The sequence below is a fragment of the Gracilinanus agilis genome, chromosome 2 (genome assembly GCF_016433145.1).
Source record: "Gracilinanus agilis isolate LMUSP501 chromosome 2, AgileGrace, whole genome shotgun sequence".
NCBI lineage: Eukaryota > Metazoa > Chordata > Mammalia > Didelphimorphia > Didelphidae > Gracilinanus > Gracilinanus agilis.
The window spans coordinates 283,823,565-283,848,581 of record NC_058131.1 but is presented as its reverse complement, the minus strand read 5'-3'; the positions used below and the strand labels follow the sequence as shown (position 1 = coordinate 283,848,581).

Here is a 25,017-nt window from a genome sequence, read left to right as displayed (position 1 = left end):
TGGTATTGCTGTATCAAAGGGCATGCTTTCTTTTAAAGCCCCTTGGGCATAATTCCAAATTGCCTTTCAGAATGGTTGGATCTATTCACAATTCTACTAGCAATGCATTAGTGTCCCAGTTTTGCCACATTCCTTCCAACGTTTATTATTTTCCTTTACTGTCATATCGACCACTCTGCTAGATCATACTTTTCTTTATGTATTTGTTATGCGTATTGTTTCTTATAGCACATAATATCGTATATTATAGTTCACATTTTGTTTAGCTATCCACAATTGATAGGCTTCGATTTCGCTTGCTTTTTTTTTTTTTTTTTCAACCACAAAAAGTATTTCTGTTATAGTGTACATAGAGATTCTATGATCCTTTTTGTCATTGACCCACCTGGAGCAAGTCTTTAAATGCTATTCTCTAATGTCACCCTACCAATGGAATCTCCTGGGTCAGAGCATATACACATTTTAGTCACTTTTTTTGCACAATATAATTGCTTTCTAAATGTTAACAGTTTGCAGCTCCACTAATAATATGTCAGTGGCCCATATTTCCACAATTCTTCAACATTAACTGTACACATTTTTGTCATCTTTGCAGAGTTTCCTGGGTATGAGATAAAACCTCATGATTGTTTTGAATTACATTTTTCTTTGAAGCATTCTTTCACATGATTGTTAATATTAAGTTTGCGATTCTGGGGCAGCTAGGTTGTTCAGTGGATGGAGCACCACACCTGGAGTCAAGAGGACCTGGATTGAAATGTGACCTCAGACAAGTTTCCCTGGGCTATCTGACCTGGGGCAAGCCACTTAACCCCGATTGCCTAGCTCTTAGCTAATCTGCTAACCACTATTTAGTGTTTAGATTCTGAGATAGAAGGTAGAGGTTAAAAAAAATAGCTTAGGGGGCAGCTGAGTGGTTCAGTGGATTGAGAGCCAGGTCTAGAAACCTGGGGGTCTTGAATTCAAATATGTGCTCAGATACTTCCTAGCTGTGTGTCCCTGGGCAAGTGTCTTAACCCCTATTGCCTAGCCTTTACCATTCTTCTGCCTTGGAACCAATAGGCAGTATTGATTTTAAGACAGAAGATAAGGGTTAAAAAATAGTTAAGAGTTCTTTTGAGAACCGTTTGTCCACTTAATTATTAGGGAATAATGATATCTTTTATATGTAGTTTTTCCTACATAATTCTTTATTGGTATTATACTACAGCCTATTTTGTATTCACTAAATGCCATTGCCCTTTAAGTGACCTGCAAATTTTTTTTAACCCATACCTTTCATCTTTGAATCAATACTATGTATGATTCTAAGGCAGAAGAGCTATAAGGGCTAGGCAATGTGGCTTGCCCAGGGTTACACAGCTATGAAGTATCTGAGACCATATTTAAACCCAGGACCTCCTGCCTCCAGGCCTGGCTCTCTATCCATTGAGCCACCCAGCTGTCCCCAGGTGACCTGCAATTTTGATTCCTATCTTATGATTTGTAGCCATCACAGAGTCTGGCATATAAAAGTCTTAGTAAATGTGCATTGGTCTGTTGATTGAGGGATCAATAGAAGAATGTTGGTATTTAAAAGATAGATTTTATTTTAGAGAGAAACCTAAATTATTGGAAGCACCATGTTTCCAAAATTAACTCTGACCTGAGTTTATTCTCTTCAAAGTTGGGCTTAGTTTATTGTGCATCTCGTATATTGTCCTTCAAACTTGTACCAATGGACAAATTCAACAGACTATCCTTTCAGCTTCATAGTGTAGTAGCAATAGGCATTACTTATTCATTTGTTTGTTTGTTTTTTCTATTTGGATAGATAGGCTGAACTCCTGGGAGATTGTTGCTATCATCTAGAAACTCTCTATTCTCTTTTGGTGCCGGGTTGTTTGGTTCAGTTAAACTTTTGTTGAGAAAATATTGATAGATTACTTGTCATCCTCCTGTTCCTTTGTCCTTTTTCCTATTCTTCTATTTCAGTCACTTGTTTAAATAAATTAAATTGGAACTATTCTAATTAAGTATCATATCCTTTTGTTTTTTATTTCTTCTTTACCAAAATTATTGATTCTATGGTAACAAAATCTTTCATATCAATTTCCCTTTCTTTATTCACACACACACGGCCACCATACTAGCTCAGACCTTAATCATCACCTGGACTACTAAAATATCAAATAATTGATCTCCTTTTTCCAATGCATTCTCCATACACAGCTTCCAAATTGATATTCCTAAAGCTTGCGCCTAATCATCTCATTCCTTTTCTTAACTATCAGCTGGGACTTCTTTTTGCTTCTAAGATAAAATACAATCTCCACTGTTTAGAATCTAAAACCATCAAACTGAACTCCAGCTTATCTTTCCAGGCTCATTTGCCATCATTCTTCATAACAAACTCAGTGTTTTTGTTATTTGCCATTCCTGGTAAGGGGTTTATTAAAAACAAATAAATAAAACAAATAAATAAATAAAGGAATATGTCACTTTCCCCATTTGTTGATTGAACCAGAGAGTCTTCATAAAAGAAGTTTTCTGGCACTCAAGACATTTAAAACAGCCCCCAGAAGCCTCATGACTTTGCTGGAAACATTTTTGCAGAAACTTTTGACTACAGTCTCTAGATATGGCACGTGTGGACACTTCGATTTTTCAGAATTAATTGAAGTGAGATTTGAGGCCATGATTCTTCTGGTGCCCTCAGTCTTGGACTTGTGTTTGAAGCTCTAGGTTGGTTTCCAAGAAGAAAGATTTTGCTCAGGTTCTTATTCAAGACTCTGTGTAACTCCTAGTATGCCTGTCTTTCCACAACCATTGACTGTTGCCCATTTTTTGTAATTTTTTCCAGTTTGTGGGGAGTGTGAGGTAAAACCTCAGTTATTTTGATTTGCATTTCTCTTATTATTAGTAATTTGGAGTATTTTTTCATGTGACTGTGACTACTTTGCAGTTCTTTTTTTGAGATCTGTTTGTTCATATTATTTTATCTATTGGGGAATGGCTTTTAGTAGCCATATATAGATTTATTAATTCTTCATATATCTTGGATATCAAACCTTTTTCAGAGAAATTTGATACAAAGATTTTTTTTCCCCATTCAACCAATTCCTTTCTTCTTATTCTAGATGCATTACTGTTGTTTTTGGTTTCAAGTAAACATTATTTGACTTTTGCAAATTATTCTATAGAATTGTTATTTATACAATTATTTTATCTTTTGTAATTACTTCTTTCTCTTGTTTGGTAAAGAATATATTTCCTACTTAAAGCTGTGAGGGGTACATGATGTGTTTCTAATTTTTTTATGATGATCTTTAATTTTACAGTCATATGCATTTAGGATGTATTATAGAGTGTGTGGTATAAGGAATTGGTCTAATCCTAATTTCTGCCAGACTGCTTTCTAGTTTTCCCAGCAGTTTTTATCAAATGGGAAGTTTTTCCTTAGTTAACTTCCCCCCCCCCACTTTATCAAACACTAAGTTATGAGTTTTATTATTTTTGAATCTTCAGCTGTTCCATTGGTCTATTGCCCTATTTTTTTTAATCAAATATTTTGATAACTGCTACTTTATAATATAGTTTAAGGACTAGATAGAAGTACTATTTTCTCTTCATCCTTACTACTTATTTTTCATCATTTCCCTTGAGGTTTAAGAGCTTTTGTTTTTCCAAATGAATTTTGTTATTTTATCAAGGTTTGAGAAATCCTCTTGGTAAAACTTGATTGTTATGACATTAAAAAAGTAAATTATTTTTGTTAGTATTGTCATTTTTATTATGTTATTAGCATGACCTTGCCATGAACACTGAATATTCCTCTAGCTTTGTAGGTTGTTCTTTAATTCTTTAAGGAGTTTTTTGGCATTAAATCTGTACAAGTCTTTTGTATGTTCTTTAAGAGGTTGATCTTCAGATATTTTATTGATTTGGTAATTATTTGGAATGGTATTTCCCTTTCAATTATTGCTTCTTGTGTTTGCTATCATTATATAGAAGTGCAGTTGATTTATTTTGTAATCTGCAATGTTGTGGAATTTCTTTTTTCAGTTTCTCTGCTGTTTTCCTGGCGTTTTTCATCATCAATCATCAGAAGACAGGGATAGTTTTATTTCCGATTTACTTCCCTTTATTCTTTTAATTACTTCCTGTTGGTTTATTGCTTTTTGCTAGCATGTTTAGAACCATATCAAATAATAGTGGGGAGAGTGGGCATCTTTACTTGAGTCCTATATTTTTTGGAAAAGGTTCTAGTGTATTCTCATTGTATTTGATGCTTGCTTTTAGTTTTAGACAAACTAAAGTTTAGATCCTTTTTTGATAGTTTTAAGAAAAGGTCCCTCTAAATATCTATACTTTGTAGAGTTTCCAAACATAAAAACAGTGTTATACTTTGTCAAAGGCTTTTTCTGCATCTCTTGAGACAATCATGTGGTTTGGGGTATATTGGTTTTTAATATGATTAATTATGTTGATTATTTTCCTAACATTGAATCATCCTGGTATCACTAGTATAAATCTCACTTGATCATAATGAATGATTTTTTGGATAAATACTGTAATCGGTAGGTTTTTATCTGAAATGAGTCAATGTTTATCAATAACTATTGGCTATCATTTTCTTTCCCTGGTTTAAGTATTAGGAATATATTTGTCTCATAAAAGGATTCTGGTAGAGTTTTTTTCTTCCTTAACAAATTTTGAGAATAATTTGTGAAGTATGAGTACTTACTGTTTTTTAAAAAATTGATAGCATTCTCCTCTGAATCCATCAGGGCCAGGGCTTTTTCCTTGGGTAGTTCCTTTCTAACTAGATCTATTTCCCCTTTTCTGAGATTGTGTTTTTTTAAAGATCTGTACCTGATATTTTGATAGTTTGGATATTTTTTATTTTTGAAGGCATTTCTCTTATTTCTTTTGTGTTCTCATTGTTTTTAGAATATAACTGTTTATAATGTTCTGATTATGCTTTCTATTTCTTTGGGTTTTGCTGTGATTTCACCTTGCTCATTTGCTATTTTGTTGATTTGATTTTCTGCTATCTTCTTTCTGTTAGATTAACTAAGGATTGGTCAATTTTATTAGTCTTTTTTTAAAAAATCACCTTTTAGTTTTATTTTTATTTCTGTTTTGTTTACAATTTATCTATTTCTTATTTTTAAGTATCTCCTCATTTATGCTTATTTTATTATTCATTTGTTGATTCTTTAATTTTTTAAAAAGCATATTCAGTTCATTAATCTTCTCTTTTTCATTTTTTTAATGGATGATTGCAAAGATGTTATTTTTCCCATGAGGACTGCTTGAACTGCATTTTAGAGATTGCAGTAACTTTTTTTAAATTGCATTAAATATATTAATGCTTTTTGTTGACAATTTCCAAAAATTCTTCCTGATAAAACCTTCCCTTTTATAAAAGAAAAACAGTTGAGCAAAACAGAGACGTAAGCCATATATGGTAATATGTACTTTTTTTACCTGTATCCCACCACTTCTCTTTCAAGAGAAAGGAAGCTTGTTTTACCATTATTCCTTTTAAATCAAGATTATTGATCATTACATTTGAGTTATAAAGTTATTTTAGTATTTTATTTCTCATTTTCATGTTAATTATTCATATATTCTCTAGCTCATCAGCCTCATTAACTCCCTTGATCTTCACTTTCATTCCACCTCAGCCATACATGATTGGTATCATGCACTTGATCTCAACATCATTAATCCCTTACATCTATCTATTCTACCTCTTCTACCTCTTCTATTTGTAACTCTGAAATTCCTGTACCTGATCACAATTTCCTGTTCTTTGAGATCTCCTTGTGCTTCATTCCTATCCTCACCCCAGCCTCCAGTCTCATCCTGCTTTCCCATGTTATCATTCCTAGCCTGGCTTCTCTTTAGTTCAGCTTTAACATTGTCTTGGGACTGTTAAATCCCCTTTTGCCACTGGCACCCTGAATTATTTGCATCATCTTCCTTTTCTGCTTCTGCTTATAAGCTGCTGAACACTTGTAGAGGAAGTCACATAGCCATGCTGACTGGATCCACTATGAGTTTTCCTACCACATGCCAATCCTTTTTTTTCTTTCCTGATAGACTGGCTACTTTTCCTATAGCCTTCAGGTATGTCTAGATTGTTCCCATCCTCAAAGCAAAAAAAGGCCTTCATTTGAATTTATCATCCCCTCAAACTATCATCCTCCTCTCTCCTTTCTTTCAGAGTCAGAATCTAGGGAAAAAACTGCCCACATTCACTTAGTGTTTCTACATTCTCAACTTTTTTTTTTTTAATCCTTACCTTCTGTCTCAAAATTGATACCAAGTATTGGTTCCACAGAAGAGAATGGTAAGGGCTAGGCAGTTGGGGTTAAGTGACCTGCCCAGAGTCACACAGCTATATTGCCACATTTTTAACAAGTGTATGTTTTTATTATGAACTTGACAGACATTAACATGATCATTTTCTTCATATACATAAAAGAACAGAAATGGATAATTATATATAAAACTATAAGTTTCTATTATGTAGAGCTTGGAGGGGTTTTTTAGGTATACAATAATCCTAATACTGTCTTGCTTCTCTGTGATTCAGCTTTCTTCAGTGTATTTTATTATTGTTTTATTGATACTCTTCTCTTTCTTTTTTTTCTGGCATCACTATTACTATAGCATCGGGTCTGGGTCCACATTGCTTCTTTCTGGAGTATTGGCAGTAGCATCCTAATTGGTCTTGCCTCTCTCTAATACTACTTCCATATAGATGCTAAAGTAATAGTCCTCAAGTGTTACTTCTCTGCTTAAGAAGCTTCAGAATCTCCCTTTGGGACAGAATATGAATGCCTTTGTTTGACTGTTTTGCCACCTCCTTCCAGAGGCCTTCCCCAGTTTCCTCAGTTGTTAGTGCTTACTTACCTTTTCCCCTAAATCATTTTGTACATGTTTTGTACTTAACTTACCTGTGAACATATTGTATCCCTGTAATAGATTGTTAATTACTTTGAGGACAAGGACTCTCTCACTTTTGTGTTTATAGCCCTGGATGTCCTTAGCATCTAGTACATAAAATGCTTTTTAACTCATCATCAGAGAAGCTGTGAGTCATCTTTCGTTTAGTATAACTTCTATATTCTGGTTTAATTTACAAAGACAATGTTAATATTTATACAGTTTGGTTTCTCTAGTAATATTTTCCCTGTGGTCATCGAATAAGGATATGATACTTAGAGTATCACCAGTTAAGTTCATGTTTATCACTAATCTAGAAAACATGTGATTCTTAACCTGTCCTTTGCCTCCTTTCCTGCTGTCTTCCACTATTACTGAGGAAGGAGAAAGGCACTTCCCAGAAATGAGGGCCATTTTGCATTTTTTTTTTCCTTTTCCGAGTAGCCATGGCCAGAGATTTCATTCCTTTGTGGCCAGCATCCAAGTGGCAAACTTCTCTGTACTTAGCCAGACTGGTCCTCTCTGCCCTGAGACCAAATTCAGCCTTTTCCAGTTTGGCATATCCTGCTAGATCTTATGTTCTTCTGCCATAACCTTTGAGAGCCATGATGAGATGTTAGTGAAGGACTTTTGTAACAATTATAATAATTATTAGTTAAACTACATGTAATAATAACAGTCTCTGATATACTCTTCAATTCCATTATTATTATTATTATTATTATAAAATTATATTTTGTATATTGTGAGAATAGCTTCTCAAAGATGTCATGTTGCATAAGGAGGAATCCAACAACCTAAGGACATTCCATGTATACTTGCAACATCCAAAAAGTGATTTGAAGGAGTTGGATTAGCCATCCTGTGAACATTAATCTCTCTCTTTTTATATTCTGTTGTAGTGAGTGACAAGAAGTCTGTCAGAATTTGCCCTCTGACTTTTACTGAAAGCACTGTTTCTCTCCTGCTTATTTGGTTCATGTTGCTAATTTAGGTGAAAATTGTTCCAAAATTGTTTCTCTTTCTGATATGTTAATGGTAGTGACCAGGAGGGAGGCTTAAACTGTCTTCCCTCAAATTTCTGTTATAACCAAGTTGCAAACTTGTCCTGTAGTTAGCTTTTCCATCCTCTTTCAAGGAAACTATCCAGGATGAACTTGGCTTAATAATTAAACTGAGTCTGTCTTTTCTGATTAACTGAGTTCAGAGAACCACTCCTACCATAAGTCTCTAATCTCAATGGAGAGACCTTGACTTCATTAAGTTAGTTTTCTTGACCAAGTCCACCAAAACCATTGCTTTCTGGATGCTTCACTGCAAAACAAAAGAACTTTGGGTTATTTCTTGGACTTGGTGATTTTCATCTATCCATTAAATAGTAATAAAGTACCTCAGAGTTGAAGAAGGGAACCAGTTTCTTTTGCAGGGACTTGAATTTGGATTAGGCCTGGCCCCTCTTTCTCCATTTCATATCCTCTCTTCCCATCCCCCAACCTTCTTTAAAGACTGAGCAGTTGTAATCACATCCTTCTCAGGGGCACCCATCCCACCTTCAATATTGGCCCCCTTTCTGAGAGGGTGCCCTCCTTTCAACATCAGAGCAGCTGACTCATATTACTTGAATCTCTGGTTTTATAGCACTCCAGTTGACTTACAGCATACTGGTGGCACACATTATCTGTGTCCTCTGTACTGTGGGCTCTATGAGTGGCTCTTCCTGGCAAATGTTTAAATTCTAGATGTTGTTTTGGATGTAGGCTGGTAGGAGTCAAGAGTAATGATGAGAGTAGGAGGAGAGAGATTGGGAATCTTTGCCTTTTGGTGGAAGATGGAGCTGAATGATTCAGCAAGTTGTAAAAGGACTGGTTTCCCCACAGTGTAGGTGGCTCAGGGAAACCCATCCCTGTTATTAAAGAGCTTGCTACCCTTCTGTGGATTCAGAAAGCCATTTCTAGGCCTCTTTCTCCTCCAGTCTTTTTCATGGCATGGTCTAGCCTTCGGTCACTCTGCTTATGATTTAAGTCCTCCAAGAAGAGGATAGACATCTAGCTTTAGAAATGACCAGGCCAAAGGGGGTCCTGCTAGTATATCTGCTAGCCTCTTCATGACCTGGCCCCTGGAAGACCTATATGACTCTGGCTAAGAACCCAAGGCTCTTGGTGTCTATTTTTTTCTGGATCCATCCTGGCTAAAAGTGCCTTGATCAAGTGTCTCAGTTCCTGTTTGCATAACATGAGGAAACTGGTTCATCTCTTTTTTTTCACCCATGTCTTTCAGAATTATCTTCAGAATTAGCATACCCTCAGAATTTGAAGATATGAAGATGGCTTGAAGGAAAGTGATGTTTGACTAGAGAAGATTATTTTGATGTTATTTTTGTTAATGGTAGAGTGGCCAAATTTGAATTACCCAGATGTTTTCCTCTTACCTAAAAGTGTTGATTGTCTTGAGACAGATCCTTATATTAAACCTTTACACATCTCTTTTTTAGGTAATCTAGAAGAAGAGTATTTGGAGACGAGGACTAGATATCCTTCAAGTGTCACTCCTGATCATTTGAATATTTAATTCATTTTCTTTGTCTTTGGGTTAGTAGAAAGCAAAATTCATGTTGGACAGAATCTTTTGTTAAAAATGACATCAAGATCTTTTTGGTTGACATGGAAAAATGATTCTTAGTATGAGAGGGGTGAAGGAAGTACATTAATTAGTTGTGGCTTAATGATTAAAAGCCCTCATAAACTGGGAAACCAGGCCCAGATTTTGTCTCTCCCTCTATTATTTACCATTGTGCTCACATACAGATTGACTAATTTTTCATCTTTATTTTCTCCAGCATAAATGGAGTGAAAGTCTTTTGTCTTTTCCCTTACCTGTTGGTTTTTCTGGTTGGTCATTTAAGCTCCTTTGAGAGAAGGGTTATTTAAAATAAGGGTGTGACTTCAAGTAGAATTTAAAACAATTGGTCTATTATCTTATTCTGACTTAGTCCCAGACCACTTACTAACACTTCTGGAAACCAGGCTGCCCTCTGCCAATAACACCTGCCTGTGGGTTCCTTTCAGGTTAAACCATGATTCCTGTCACTGAGCTCCGATACTTTGCTGATACTCAGCCAGCCTACCGAATCCTGAAGCCATGGTGGGATGTCTTCACAGACTACATATCCATTGTCATGCTGATGATTGCAGTATTTGGAGGGACCCTTCAAGTTACCCAAGACAAGATGATCTGTCTCCCTTGTAAATGGGTTACTAAAGACTCTTGCAATGATTCCTTCCAAGGCTGGTCTACTCCTGCCCCAGATACCACCTATTACAACTCTACCATCCTTCCATCTCCAGACCCAGGGCCCAAAGGAATCAAGTATGACCTTGATCGGCATCAGTACAACTATGTGGATGCAGTATGCTATGAGAACCGGCTCCACTGGTTTGCCAAGTATTTCCCCTATTTGGTGCTGCTCCATACACTTATCTTCTTGGCCTGCAGTAACTTCTGGTTCAAGTTTCCCCGGACCAGTTCTAAACTGGAGCACTTTGTCTCTATCCTGCTTAAATGTTTTGACTCCCCTTGGACTACCCGGGCACTCTCAGAGACAGTGGTAGAGGAGAGTGATCCGAAGCCAGCTTTTAATAAGATGAATGGCTCCATGGACAAGAAGTCATCCACGGTGAGTGAAGATGTAGAGGCTACCGTGCCCATGTTACAGCGGAGCAAGTCAAGAATTGAGCAGGGCATTGTGGACCGGTCAGAGACGGGAGTGCTAGACAAGAAGGAAGGGGAGCAGGCCAAAGCTCTCTTTGAGAAAGTGAAGAAATTTCGGACTCACGTGGAGGAAGGGGACATTGTCTACCGCCTCTACATGCGGCAGACAATCATCAAGGTGATCAAGTTCATCCTAATCATTAGCTACACCGTGTACTATGTCAACAACATCAAATTTGACGTTGACTGTACCGTAGACATTCAGAGTCTAACAGGCTATCGCACTTACCGCTGTGCCCACCCTCTAGCCACTCTCTTCAAGATCCTGGCTTCTTTCTATATTAGTCTGGTGATCTTCTATGGCCTGATATGCATGTATACACTCTGGTGGATGCTTGGGCGCTCTCTCAAGAAGTATTCGTTTGAGTCCATCCGGGAGGAGAGCAGTTACAGTGACATCCCCGATGTGAAGAACGACTTTGCCTTCATGTTGCACCTTATTGACCAGTATGACCCCCTTTACTCCAAGCGCTTTGCCGTCTTCCTCTCAGAAGTGAGTGAAAATAAGTTACGGCAGTTGAACCTCAACAATGAGTGGACGTTGGAGAAGCTGAGGCAGCGCATCACCAAGAACTCCCAGGACAAGCTGGAGCTGCATCTGTTCATGCTGAGTGGGATTCCAGACACAGTCTTTGACCTCATTGAGCTGGAGGTGCTCAAGCTGGAGCTTATCCCTGACGTGACCATTCCTCCCAGCATCGCCCAGCTCACCAGCCTCAAGGAACTTTGGCTCTACCACACGGCAGCCAAGATTGAGGCACCCGCCCTGGCCTTCCTGAGGGAGAACCTCAAGGCCTTGCACATCAAGTTCACTGACATCAAAGAGATTCCTCTGTGGATCTATAGCTTAAAGACCTTGGAGGAACTCCACTTGACTGGCAACCTTAATGCTGAGAACAACCGCTACATTGTGATCGACGGTCTGAGGGAACTGAAGCGGCTCAAGGTCCTGCGGCTCAAGAGCAACCTGACCAAACTACCCCAGGTGGTTACAGATGTCGGAGTCCACCTTCAGAAGCTTTCCATCAACAATGAAGGGACCAAGCTGATTGTCCTCAACAGTCTGAAGAAGATGGTGAACCTGACTGAGCTGGAACTGATCCGCTGTGACTTGGAACGCATCCCACACTCTATCTTCAGCCTCCACAACCTGCAGGAGATTGACCTGAAGGACAACAACCTCAAGACCATAGAGGAGATCATCAGTTTCCAGCACCTGCATCGCCTCACTTGCCTTAAGCTGTGGTACAACCAAATTGCCTACATCCCCATCCAGATCGGGAACCTCACTAACCTGGAGCGTCTCTACCTGAACCGCAACAAGATAGAGAAGATCCCTACTCAGCTCTTCTACTGCCGCAAGCTACGCTACCTGGATCTCAGCCACAACAATTTGACTTTTATCCCCGCTGACATTGGGCTGCTACAGAACCTTCAGAATTTGGCTGTGACAGCCAACCGGGTAAGTTCATGGTAGAATGTGACACAAGGGATGACGACTCTAAATACTTTCCTCCCTATAGCCCTGGGAGCTAAATAATAGTGTAAATATTACTTTCATTTTATAGATGAAGAAACTAAAAGTTAGGTAAAGTGACTTGCCCAGGATCATACAGCCAGAAGGTGTCAGAACCTGAATTTGAATATTGGTCTTCTGATTCTAGCACCTGTGTTTTCTGTTCTACTTTGCTGGTCAAGAAGTATGTTTTTAGATAGGAGCTTGCAAAAGTTGAATACATCAAATAATTTGGTCTCAATATTGGAGGGGGAAATAAAAGAATAATAGAAAGCCTAATCAGTTTCTTCAAGGAGATTATCATCTAGTTGTAGAAATAAGTCATAGAAGAGGAAGATAAGGCTGAAGAAAAGCTAGAGTAAGACATTTTAATCTGAAAGTGCAAAGGAGTCTATGTGCGGTTATAAGATTAGTGAATTGTGTTAATCAGCATTTAGAAAGTGATTTTTTTTAGAATCTTGGAGAGAGAGGAAGGAATATAAGTTAGCTAAAAGAAATAGGAAGTTTAATTCATAACAAGAAAATGGCACGTCTCTGTGTCTTTTTTCACCTTTCCTAGAAAGCATGGATAAAACAAAGAATTAAGAGCTAAGGCAACCTGTTACCTTGTTGGCTTGATTGGGAGTCTGGGCAAATCCACTACTTCTTCAAGTCTACTTCATTATTATAAAGGTTCTTCATTAGGGATCCATGGAGACCCTCAAGGAATAGATTTTTACAAGTCGATGAATTTGGATGGGAAAAAAAATTACATCTTTATTTTCACTGGCCTCTAAATAAAATCAAGCATTTCCTTTCTTTAAAAGGGTTCTTCAGAGAAGAGCTCCATAGAATTTACCAGATTGCCAGAGGGTTCATGAGACACATAAAAGGCTAAGAACTACTCACCCCACCCTTCCCCACCAACAGCTAGAAAGGACTTCTTGAGGAGAGACATTTACTGCTGAAGTGAAACTGGCCTTTATTTTTAGGCTGTAATCAGCCAATATTTTCATTTTGGGATATTAAGATGGATTTCGAGCCCCTTTCTTACTCCCATCCATAGCAGTATATAATACTGTAAGAATTAAAAAAAGAATCCAGGTAATCAGTCTAAGAGTACTTGGACTTATCTCTCATTTACTTTCCTTGAAAGAAAAGTATGCAACTCATAACACATCATAAATTCAGGGTCAGACTCTGGCTTGATGGAATAATGTCAGGTACCTAGTGTTCTTACCCCAGAAGGGTTTGGTCCAGTTTGGGATCTGTGTCTGAGACACCATCTCAATTAGGAAGAATTTATAATTTTATTTTACTCTCTCATTCCTGGGTGTGGACTGGGCTAAGAGCATCTTGCTCAAATGGGATGGGACCTACAGCAAGATCGAGTGGTTTTTGTGGTTTTGAGTTTCTTAAACAACATCTTAATTGTTCTGCACACCACCTCCCTCCCCCACCCCCACCCCAGGAGGATCACATGTATTGAAGTTTGCCTTCTTGAAGAATATTTGTGGAAAGTTTTGGTTGAGTTAAATGTGTGCTTGCTTAAAGGGTTTAAAGCTTGCTTTGGACATTTCTAGTACTAAAGGGAAAAACAAGCAGATTGCTGGCATATATTCTATGCCAAGTAACTTGCTGGCAAATGGCATCTAGTATTAAGTTCTTGTAGAGTTAGAGCTAGATGGAACCTAAAGAGGTTACATGCTGTAGCCCCAGCCTCTAATACCATGCCTGAATTGTCAAATAACCACAATGTACTCTTTTAAGATCTCTTAGCTTAGAGAGCTCCAACTTCCCACTTGCTGCATTTAATCACTTGCCAGGAAGTTTTCACCTTCTTCCATTTAAGTCATTCTGTTGTGGGAGAAACACACCCAAGTTTGTAGCAGGGTCTTGGCCCAAGACTGATTGGAAGTTGGAAGACTCAAACTGTGTTCAATCCAAAAGTAAGAAAAGAATTTTATTTGAAGAAGAGGTTTAAGGTGGAGAAATAGCCTAATACATGGTGGAATGGTCTCAGGGCTAATCAGATAGTTTTAGGGTTGATGGATTAGATTAGCCCAGGGGGCTAGTAGAATAGCTTCTCTGGAGCTGATGGAATAACCCAAAGTGTGGTGAAGTAGCTGCTATAGGTGTGGAGTAGCAGCTCCTTAGCCCTGTGGTTCAGGGTTTGCATATTTATTAGGGTCTGGGGGCTAGCCATCCTCCCATTCCAAGGAAATCACCATCTTTTTCTGAAAACCCTAGAAAATAGGCATGGCCAAATTCCGATGGAGGTGTGTTTTTGGTTACACGTTATAGGTGAACTTGGAGGCACCAGACAGAGAATAAGGAGCATATGCAGGTTTGGGGTATCTTTCTGGAATGCCAGAGCCCTTAGTGCACGTGTCTCATGTTTTCCCACAGTTCCACCTGGCATTATTGGTCAGTGTGGGAGATGTCTCAGTGCTCTTCTAGAATGTAGGGAGGGAGGGGAATACAGCACAATAGGTGATCACTATAGGCAATAAATAAGTTCAGAACTAAGGTAAATAAAGAACAATTAGTAAATAATATAGAGCAGGCACAAAGCTGGTACCCAATATAGATAGAACATTACAGATCTAGTACAGGTGACTGATGATACAGAATGGATAACTGATTATTCTGCAATTTATGCTTGACTAATACTGAAAGTACAGGTTTTGCAGTTTATGTTTAACTAGTGCTAACTGGTGAGAAATATAAGATTCCAGAACGTGAGGGTCCTGTTTCTATTACTGCCCACTGCCTGTCTCACCATCAATTCAATGTTTCATCCTAGGATAGAAATAACCCTGGATTCTTGAAGGCCAGGCCAGTGAAGAAACGAGTTCTGACTGGCCTGCCAAGCTGGAAAGACGTTGAATATAGATCAGTGACAAGCTATGTGTGTCTGTTGCCTAGGACCAGCCTAGTTGAGTTTGGAGAAGCCCATCACAAGATGGATATGTACAGTGATGAATATTTCATCCCTACAAATTCTCCAAGACTGAGAAAGTCACAGGTCTTTTAAAGAGGAGACTTCAACAGCAGGGAAGTATTAAGAGTCTCACTGACTCTCATTTTCCAGCTTTATCCAGAACCTGCTTTCTTTGGAGACAGAGAGCCAAAGCTCAGTGCCTTCTAGGGAATAATTCCACAAATTTTTGAAACTAATATTGTCTTCCCTTCAGGCTAACTCTCAGATACTTAACCTTTCCTCGGGGAACTCTTTAGTATCTGAGGTTGGAGGTAGCATGAATTAAGGAGATAGGGAGGGTAAGTAGAGTACAGTATTGTGAAGTTAGAACTGGAAGGGATTTTAGGAGTCATCCAGTCCCAATTTCTCCATTTCATAGATTTGGGCACTGAGACAAGGAGAAATAAAGTAACTTTAAATCATGCAGTAAGTGGTGGTAGCAGAGCTAGATCTAGGACTAAGCATGATGCCATAGAAAGGACACTTGGTCTGAAGTCAGAGAGCCTGAGTTCAAATTTGGCCTTCTGCCCCTCACTGCCTTACTGATTTGGGGCAAGTCACTTTCTCTGGGCTTGACTTTATTCATCTATAAAATGAGAGGGTTCAACTATATGGCCTTTCAAGGCTTTTTTACTTCTGAACTTACAATCCCACCATCTATTCCCCTGGGGTTTTCTCCCAAGGGAATTAATTTAGTCCATTTTGCAGGCCCCTCATTCCCTATCCTTGCCTTCACTGTGTGGGAGCAGTGGGCAAGGCCCAGCCTTAAGCCCATGAGAAAGGTTGTGTGGTGGAGAGAATGGCATCTTGGGTTCAGAGGTTGTCTTCATGCTCCCAAGAACCCTCTTATCCATCCTGAGACACCTTGCCTCTTGCCAGCTTTCTTTCTGTGAAATTGGTTCTCCAGCCAGTTCCTCTGTTGTTTGGCTTCGGCAGTCTTAGGGTCATTCTGTAGGGAAAAAAAGGGTGCCTGCAAGATGACTAAGGGAGGAAGAGGAAGGAGTGGAATTTGGCATGGTCACTTCCCAAGACCCTCCTGGAAATTTGAAAGGCCTAGTTAGTAGACTGTTGTTTAATCACTTCCTATGTTTCTACCCAGCCTTTTCTGAGTATTTGGACACATTTACATGAAAATGGGCTATTTTGTTGTTAACCCTATCTGCCTTTTCTCAGGTCTTCAGCACCTAGAATTCTAGCTTCAAGCAGATCAGCAGAATCTGCTCAGCTCACACCTATGTATCTGTGTCACACATACCTCTGTGCTCCTCTCTCTTTAGAGTTCTCTGGTCCACCTAGCTAAAGCTGATGTTTCTTAGAGGATACAGCAGTGATTCCCAAAGTGGGCGCTACTGCCCCCTGGTGGGTGCTGCAGCGATCCAGGGGAGCGGTGATGGCCACAGGTGCATTTATCTTTCCTATTAATTGCTATTAAAATTTTTTAAAAAATTAATTTCCAGGGGGCTAAGTAATATTTTTTTTCTGGAAAGGGGGTGGTAGACCAAAAAAGTTTGGGAACCACTGGGATACAGTCTTTCCTGAGCTGCTGAGACCACATATCCCCAATGTAAGAATGAGACTTCGTCGAGTTGTTGTTTTGGAGTCCTTTCAGTTGTGTCCAATTCTTTGTGACCCCATTTGGGGTTTTCTTGGCAGAGATATTTGAATGGTTTGCCATATCTTTCTCTTGCTCATTTTACAGATAAGGAAACTTGAGGCAAACAGGGTTAAATGACTAGCCCAGGGTCACACATCTAGTTTCTGAGACTAGATTTGAATTCAGGAAGATGAAGCCACTGCATCACCTAGCTGCCCCTATTAGTGGGGTTAAACCAGGCCAATCCAGCAAACATTTATTAAGGCGCTTTGCTAAACATTGGAGAGACAAAGATGAAAAGCGACAGAGTCCTTTCTTTTGTCCCATTTGGGGCAATTCCTGGAATGCACTCTTTTCCCTCTTCATCATGGAGCCCCCTCTCTTCCTTTAAGCTATGCAGCTCAAGCACCATCTTCAACATAGAGCCTTTCCTAATTCCCACAACTGCCAGTGACTACCCTTCCTAGCCTCCTTGCATATATATATATTCTACTTATGTTATCTGTATATTTAATTATGTCTGTATTCTCTCCCCCAACAGACTCCCCCTTGAGAGTAGAAATTATTTCATTGTTTGTATCTGTATCCCAGGCCTTGCACAGTGCTTCATACCTAATAGATGCTTAGTAAATACCTGTTGATTGATTGGTTACTAAAGTAATCCAGACAGTGTTGAAGGAAAACTGGAGAACCCAGAGAGTACTAACAACTGGGACCAGTTAAATGGTACCTGAATTAAGCCATGAAAGTGAAATGAAGAGATTGAGTATCTTCTAGGTATGGGAGACTACTTACCTCAGGGCATGGAGGCAGGTGATGAGCATATCATTGAAATATATCATATATCATAGATAATAGTCCAATTTGGCTGAACATCAAGCATGTGAAGGGAAGCAATGTGAAATAAGGGTTAAAAAGGAAATCAGCACCAGACTTGATTAGACGATTAAATTAGATTCATCAAAAATTTTAGTCCCTTCAATTTTTTTTTAAACCTTTACCTTCTGTCTTAGAATCAATACTGTATATTGGTTCTAAGGCAGAAGAGTGGCAACAGTTAGGCAGAGGGAGGTTTAAGTGATTTGCTTAGGGTCACACAGCTAGGAAATGGCTGAGAAGGGGCTGATTTGTAGCCCCTTCGTTTTGATCTAATTGTCTTTCCCAGATTTGAACTAAGATGAAAAATGGTTGGATAAAATATCATTGATTTGGGAGGTACCTGAGTAGTCTTCCTTCAACAGTAGATATCAGCACCTAAGCAGAATAGAATTTAGATTTGTTTCTAAGTGATTTGGCTGATTGCGTTTTCCCCTGAGTCCCAGGGAGTATGAGTTTGGCACCTGGAATCATGTACTCTCTGAGGACACTTACTATATATAGTCCGTGTCTATGGCCCAGGGTGCAGTTGCTGGTAAAGGAAGTCAAATCAGTTGCTTATCTTGGAGACTATGAGTATCTCATTTAGAAGCTGTAGAAGGACCCTCCAAAATAATATAGTCCAAACCCTTCAAACTTACGAGAGAGGGACTGGAGCCCAGAGAAGATAAAAGTGATTCATGCAAGGTCACACAACAGGCCATTCATGCTGGATAGTCTCAGTTTACTTTGTATAAAGCAGGAGGTGCAGACATCTGTGAGAGAGAGGGGGGAAGTTAGAATTGAAGATCATAGATTATAAGATGGAAGGAATTTCAGAAGCCATCTACTCCAACCCTTTAGTGTTGTAGATTTGGAAACTGAGGCCTAGATAGTGTCATAAATGTAATGGCTGGGATTTGAACCCACGTCCTCTGACTCTAAGTCCAGAGCACTTTATTCCTGTACCACATACTGGAAAGATCTACTGTGAGGAAAGTGAAAGGAGGAAGTCAGAGATGAATTAAAGCATAATAGTCAACAAACATTGATTAAGCACTTACTATATACCAAGCACTTTGCTAAATACTAGGGATACAAATTCAAAAATAGATAGTCTTTCCCCTCAAGGAGCTTATTCTCTACTAAACAAAGAATACACACAAAAGGAAATGATGACATGAGAGCTTAGTTGCCTCTATTGGATCCCCTGGGTTAAGGGGAAACCTTCAGATACTTGGGGCTGGCTCCAGATTCCTTAGAAACAGCTGTGGTGTGGCTGGCAGACACAGCATTCCCACTTTAATAGCCTTCCCTCAAACTACCTTGGTGTCCATATTTGTGCTATAGTTTCCTCCTTCTCCCAGACCCACAGCTGGGCCAAACTGACCACAGAACTTTGTTTCTTTTTAGACAGCTATTCAGGCAAGATGAGGGACTGTCTGCCTGCCCATCCTCCTTCCTTTCTTCTCTCCCTCTCTATTTCTCACTCCCCCCCCTTTATCCTTCTCCCTATGCCCCACTCCCCCACCCTACCCCAAAGTCTGGGCCTGTCTCCATTACAGAATCAGATAAACGAAGAGTCTCTCTTTGGCAGAGGGGACCATACAGTGATTGAAAAAACATCCTGGGATGGAAGGAACCTAAGGTCACTCCCAATTGTGGTATATAGCCATCCACCCACCTGCTTTGACATCTGGGAAATACTGCCCATTAACTGCTCAGAGGATTCTTATGGTCTAGGTGGGTGGCCTCTTGTTATGAAAGGCAGCCCTGTGGCTATAGGATTTTGCTAGGGAAAGGGTGGAAACTTGATCTGAACTAGAACTGCCCTGTACCCCTCCAGCTACTACCACCACCATAATAACACTGTGTCCTTTGGAGGTGCTTCTAACAGCCTTGGTATATTCCAGACCTCTGGGGATTTGATATTTAGCAGCCAACTTCTTGATGGTAAGGCTGGCCTTCTGTCTGTCCCTCTGTCTGTTTATCTACCTGCCTCCAGGGAGAGATTGATTTTCCTAACCTTGAAACTATATTATTTGGTGTCTTTGAAAGGCACAAGCCTGTACTGTAGCAGCCACCTTTGTACTCTTCTTTTGGCACTTACTAGGCCATTGTAATTGGAAACTTTGTAATAATATTCCTTTTCAACTGCCTCAGTGTCCACTTGTGGAATGAAGCTATATAACATCTACTCTGGGTGAGGGGCTCCAGCACCTCTAGGGACTGGCAGAAGGAATTGACTATGAAACCAGGACAAATGTTCTCATTTTTCAAAAAAGCTTCTTCAGTGTGGAGGGATGAAAGCTGAGTGAATGTGATCATAGTCTTTTAAAAGAGTTGAAGAAGGAGGGGTGGAGCATGGAATAAAGGAAACATAGACTTAGAATCCTGGGAGGGACCTTCGGGATCCCTTTGCCCAACCTCCTTATTTTGCAGCTGAGGGAACTGAGGCCTATGGAAAAAAGGAATTTGCCCAAGGTTATATGTAGTTCGTTGGGGACAGAGCCAGAACTGGAGCTCAGATCTTCTGATTCCTAGGCTAATATTCTTTTTCTTTATCAAATCCTAGAATTTAAAACTAAGGCTCCTCTCTTCCCCCTTTGAAGCTTAAAAGAGACTGTTTTAGAACCAAGAGAAAAAAGTCGATTTATCACTATGAGGTATTGAATCCAGAATGCTTTACTACCCTCCAAAAAAAGTACAGAATAGAAATATAAATAGGTATAAGAAGGGTTTAGAGAAATCCCTGGTGATAGGTGCCGGATGTGGCTATTAAAAGAAGCTGACCCTTTTGCTGACCTTCATGGAGAATGGCTAGAACTTTCTTGTTCTCGGAATAGAGCAAGGAAGCATCATCCTAAGAGACCATCTAAAGAGAGGGGCAGAAGGTCCCCACAAGGATTGATCCAGTGAACTGTTGCCATGATATTGAACCTGATATTCTCTCTCTTTTTTCTTAAACCCCTGATAAACATGATATTATCCTGATATTCTCTCTCTTTTTTCTTAAACCCCTTACCATCTTCTTAGAGTCAATACCTAGCATTGGTTCCAAGGCAGAAGTGCAGTAAGGGTTAGGCAGTGGGGGTTAAGTGTCTTGTCCAGGGTCATATAACTAGGAAGTGCCTGAAGCCACACTTGACCCAGGACCTCCCATCTTTAGACCTGCCTCTCACTCCACCAAGCCACCTGGCTGCCGCCCCCTAACCTAAGTAGTTTTGCCTTGGGGAAAGAGGGAGAAAGAAGTAAGTCCTTCCCTTATTGTCTCTTCAATATTGTGAAGGGACAGGACTGCCCCTGAGCATTCCAGAATGGCTTGCTCAAGAACAGAAGGAAAAGAGGGGCAGCTGAGTAGCTCGGTGGATTGAGAGCCAGGCCCAGAGATGGGAGGTCCTAGGTTCAAAGCCGGCCTCAGACACTTCCTAGCTGGGTGACTCTGGGCAAGTCACTTCACCCCCATTGCCTAGCCCTTACTGCTCTTCTGCCTGATTCGAAGATGGAAGGTAAGGGTTTAAAGGAAAAAAAAAAACCAACAGAAGAAAAAGTTACTATTCCCTTTGGGAGAAAGGAGCTGGCTGGCACCCCTACTGCTGTGTGTATTCTAAGGTGTAATGGGTGAATTGGGGATCAAACCTGATATAGAGGCAGCAGCATGAGTCACTATTAATAAAGGGCAGAAATGTGTACTTACCTACCTTGGGAAATCCTTCAACTAGATTTGCCATCAGCCCAGAGGAGTTTCATTTGGCCTGGAAAAACAAAGTCAGAGAATTCATTATAGAACTGATCAATAGCCACACAATATAATTAGCAAATATAATATTTGCTTTAATCATCAACTATTATAATCATTCTCTTCTTAATACTTGCAGAAGGAAAATGGTAGAGGTTAAGGTCTGGAAGAAATTAAAGAGGAAAATGTGACCCAAAGATCATGGGCAGATTTGGGGTGCAGGGTGGCCACTAGGCCCTGTCCTGGACTGGTGAGTCTAGAAGGCCCAGGGTTTCGGACAGTTATGGAGTCCTGGAACTGAAGTCTCTTGTCCTTTCCTTCCTTCCTTTCCAGATCGAGGGCCTTCCACCTGAACTATTCCAGTGTCGGAAACTTCGGACCTTGCATCTGGGGAATAACGTGTTACAGTCCCTACCGTCCAGGGTGGGTGAGCTAACCAACCTGACCCAGATTGAGCTTCGGGGCAACCGGCTGGAATGCCTTCCTGTGGAGCTGGGGGAGTGTCCCCTGCTGAAGCGGAGCGGATTGGTGGTGGAGGAGGATCTGTTTAATACCCTGCCCCTGGAGGTGAAGGAACGGCTGTGGAGGGCGGACAAAGAGCAGGCCTGAACCCCCTCTGGAGAGTCCAGGGGATGATTCCCAATGCTGCTGGCGTAGGCGATGCTGAGCCCATTCCATTCCAGGCCCGCTTCCAAACTCCCTCCCCCACTACCGCCATCCTGTCACGTCAGACTAGCCAAGCAATCCTTGAGCGTCAAGGCCGGAGTCAAGCCAGGCAGGCCCAGGAGAGTGGAGAGCAGGTTGATCCTCCCACATCAGGCTCCTGGATCATGGAGCTCAAGAGGAAACAGGAGCCAGTGGAGACTGCCTTCATATTGGACACAGGCAGTGAGAAGAGGCTGGGCTTGCTCTGCCTGGAGCAGACCAGAGGACCATGCAGTATTTGGACAATCAGGGTCAGGGGATCAGGATCGCCTCTTCTGGTGATGTTTCTCTCCAAGGAGCTGAGTTAGGGCCAAGGGGGCCTCTGCTCACATTAGGGGAGTTGATGACTATTATCTAGCTATTGGTATTTATTTTTTTCCTCTTCCTCTGGCCTGCCCCTTTTCTTCCCAAATAACTTATACATTCCCTTGAAAGCTCAGCGCAGATATAGGGTGTTTGGGGTAGTGTTTTTTTATTTTGTTTTTTAATGGTATTAGAAGTGCATTTCTTCCCCAACCCCATTTTCTAGCCAAAAGATCCAGCTGTGACCCTGCTCTCGGACAGTTTCCCTGCTCAGTCCTCCATGCTGCTAAAGGTCTGACCCCAGGGGTCAGGGGTGAAAAAAAGAGGGTCATGAGGACTGAACTGGTTTTCCCATTGCTATGGTGCCTGCAACAAGTTGAGTGAGATAAGAAGAAAAGTCTGAAACTTGTCCACTGAGACATGTTTGAGTTTTTGTGGAGGTTTTAGATCCTTTTTTCTTTTTTTAAGGATTCTTTTTTAAAAGCAAAATGTTTTTTAAATTTTGGTTTGGGTATTAAAAATAAATAAAACTTTAAAAAAAAGTCACTAAGGGCCAGTAGATAGGAATGTCTCAGGATAGGGCGGTGGTTTCCCTTGTGCAAAGCAACAGGACAACATTGAATTGTGTTTCCTTTCCCCTTGGGGTTTGGGAAGTGGTTGCCAGCATCTTCCATGAACTTGGACCAAAAGGTCTGTTTTTTCCTCTCTGATCTTGGGGTGGACCTTTTTTTCTCCTCTTTTCTGGTATTCTGGCAGCAGCTGTTGGTCTGTTTTTGCTGTTCCCACCCAAAGGGAATTTTGCCGGGCAGCAGAAACAGGCTTGGGAACAGCAGAGATAGAGCGATCATGTTGGCAAATCCCCAAATGAACCTGGTGCTCTGTCATCTCCCCTTCCTCCTTCCCCAGCCCCACTTCACTCCATAACAGTGTTAAGGAGCAGAATCATTAGCAGTAGGTATACTCTACCCGGAGGCAGTTTACCTGCGTCATGCCTGGGTACAGGAATCTGGGCTTGCCTAACATCACTAGCTTCATTTTGCTTCCACTCCTGAGCCCCTCTCTCAGCTGTGTGGTGTAGCTTTCGTGTGATAGCTGCTATCAGCTTCAACCCCAAATGCAAGGCTCTTCTTCCTTCACAAACATGGTCTAAAACCACCATTATATTATGCCCCTTTGATGGGGAACATAGCATGGGAAGCAGGGGAGGGGGGGAGAAGCTTTGAAAGTATAGCTTTCCAAAGTCTCTCTCCAGACCTCCCATTCCTGTTAAAGAGGAGAGGAGAGGAGAGGAGATGGGGCTTTTCTATTAATGCCAATTTGTTTCCTTGGGCACGTTGCCAAACCAGCCCAGGGTGGAGTGAAGCCGGGGTGCCACCTGACCCTGCCTTAGATCACTTGGGACACTAGGGCACGTTTTAGCGTCTCTTGTCTTAATGATTTTTTTCTGCATTGGTTGTAACCTTACGAGATAATGCACACTAGAGACTCTGGACAACCATGAAGCAATCCGTTATAGTTGGGTCTGGACTCGCTGACTCAGTTCACATATCCAATAAAGCTATGACATCAAAATGCCCCTTGCTGTTTTCATGTCATTGGGTGAGGGTAAGGAGTGTATCCCCTGGTCTCGGCCATCAATCTGTTCTTCTACAAGAGAAGCTATGGATGCTTTCCTGTTGCTGCTGACCCTTTGTGCCCCAATACAGACCTGGAAAGGGTAAAGATGGGGGCGGATTCTAATGAGAATAAGGCAGTGATCTCTGCATGGTCTGAATGTTGCCTTCAGGCTTGGGATTTCAGTCTGTTTCTCATCCATGTTATCTTTAATTTTTTACAGTTTATTTTTTACCATTTTAAAATTAATGCCATTTGTTTTAGGCTATTTTTACAGCAGGGTCACGAACTCCTCTCATAACAAAGAAAAACAAAACTGACAAATAATTCTTTACATGCATATCCCACAATTTTTTTAGCCACACATCAGTCAATGAGCAAGCAACCACTTTGTTTCTAGCTTTGTAACCACAAAGAGTGCACCTAAGAATATTTTATTTTACAGTATGTGGAACCTTTCTCTGGTGTCATTGCTTTTATTTATTTTTAAACCCTTACTTCTATCTTAAAATCAATACAATGAGAGTTAAGTGATTTGCCCAGAGTTACAAAGCTAGGAAGTGTCTGAGGTCAGATTTGAATCCAGTTTCTCCTGTCTCCAGGCCTGGCTCTCTATCCACTGAGCCACACCTAGCTTTTCCCTTCCATTTGCTTTTATTATTTTTTCTATTTTTTTTTTAAACCCTTACCCTCATCTTAAATTCAATGCTATGTATTGGTTCCAAGGCAGAAGAGTGGTAAGGGCTAGGCAATGGAGGTTAAGTGACTTGTCCAGAGTCACACAGCTAGGAAGTGTCTGAATCCAAATTTGAATCTAGGACTTCCCATCTCTAGGCCTGGCTCTCAGTCCACTGAGCTACCCAGCTGCCCCCTCCATGAAAGAGGTCAGTTCTTTATGATCTCCCATATACTGATACTTTTAAACTCGCTCTTACCTTCTCGAGGTTATGTGCCCAGTGAAAGGATCTCAAGGTCCAACAATGTGAACAGTTTATTACTTTGCTGGCATGATTACAAATTAT

At 40.5% G+C, this 25,017-nt stretch overlaps 1 protein-coding gene across 1 annotated transcript; it reads left to right on the top strand.

Annotated features, from left to right (window-relative positions):
• Positions 1-10,012: 10,012 nt before the first annotated feature.
• LRRC8A (leucine rich repeat containing 8 VRAC subunit A) lies at positions 10,013-23,955 on the top strand. The gene is made up of 2 exons (XM_044664015.1): positions 10,013-12,169; positions 21,707-23,955. Exons 1-2 carry the CDS (start codon positions 10,013-10,015, stop codon positions 21,980-21,982), a joined length of 2,433 nt encoding a protein of 810 aa, XP_044519950.1. The 3' UTR covers positions 21,983-23,955.
• The last annotated feature ends 1,062 nt before the right edge of the window (positions 23,956-25,017 follow it).

Excerpts from the sequence above, each read along its gene's own strand:
- LRRC8A (XM_044664015.1), top strand. The coding sequence starts at position 10,013 with ATGATTCCTGTCACTGAGCTCCGATACTTTGCTGATACTCAGCCAGCC. Across the intron at positions 12,170-21,706 it reads TGGCTGTGACAGCCAACCGG|ATCGAGGGCCTTCCACCTGA; the intron begins GTAAGTTCATGG and ends CTTCCTTTCCAG.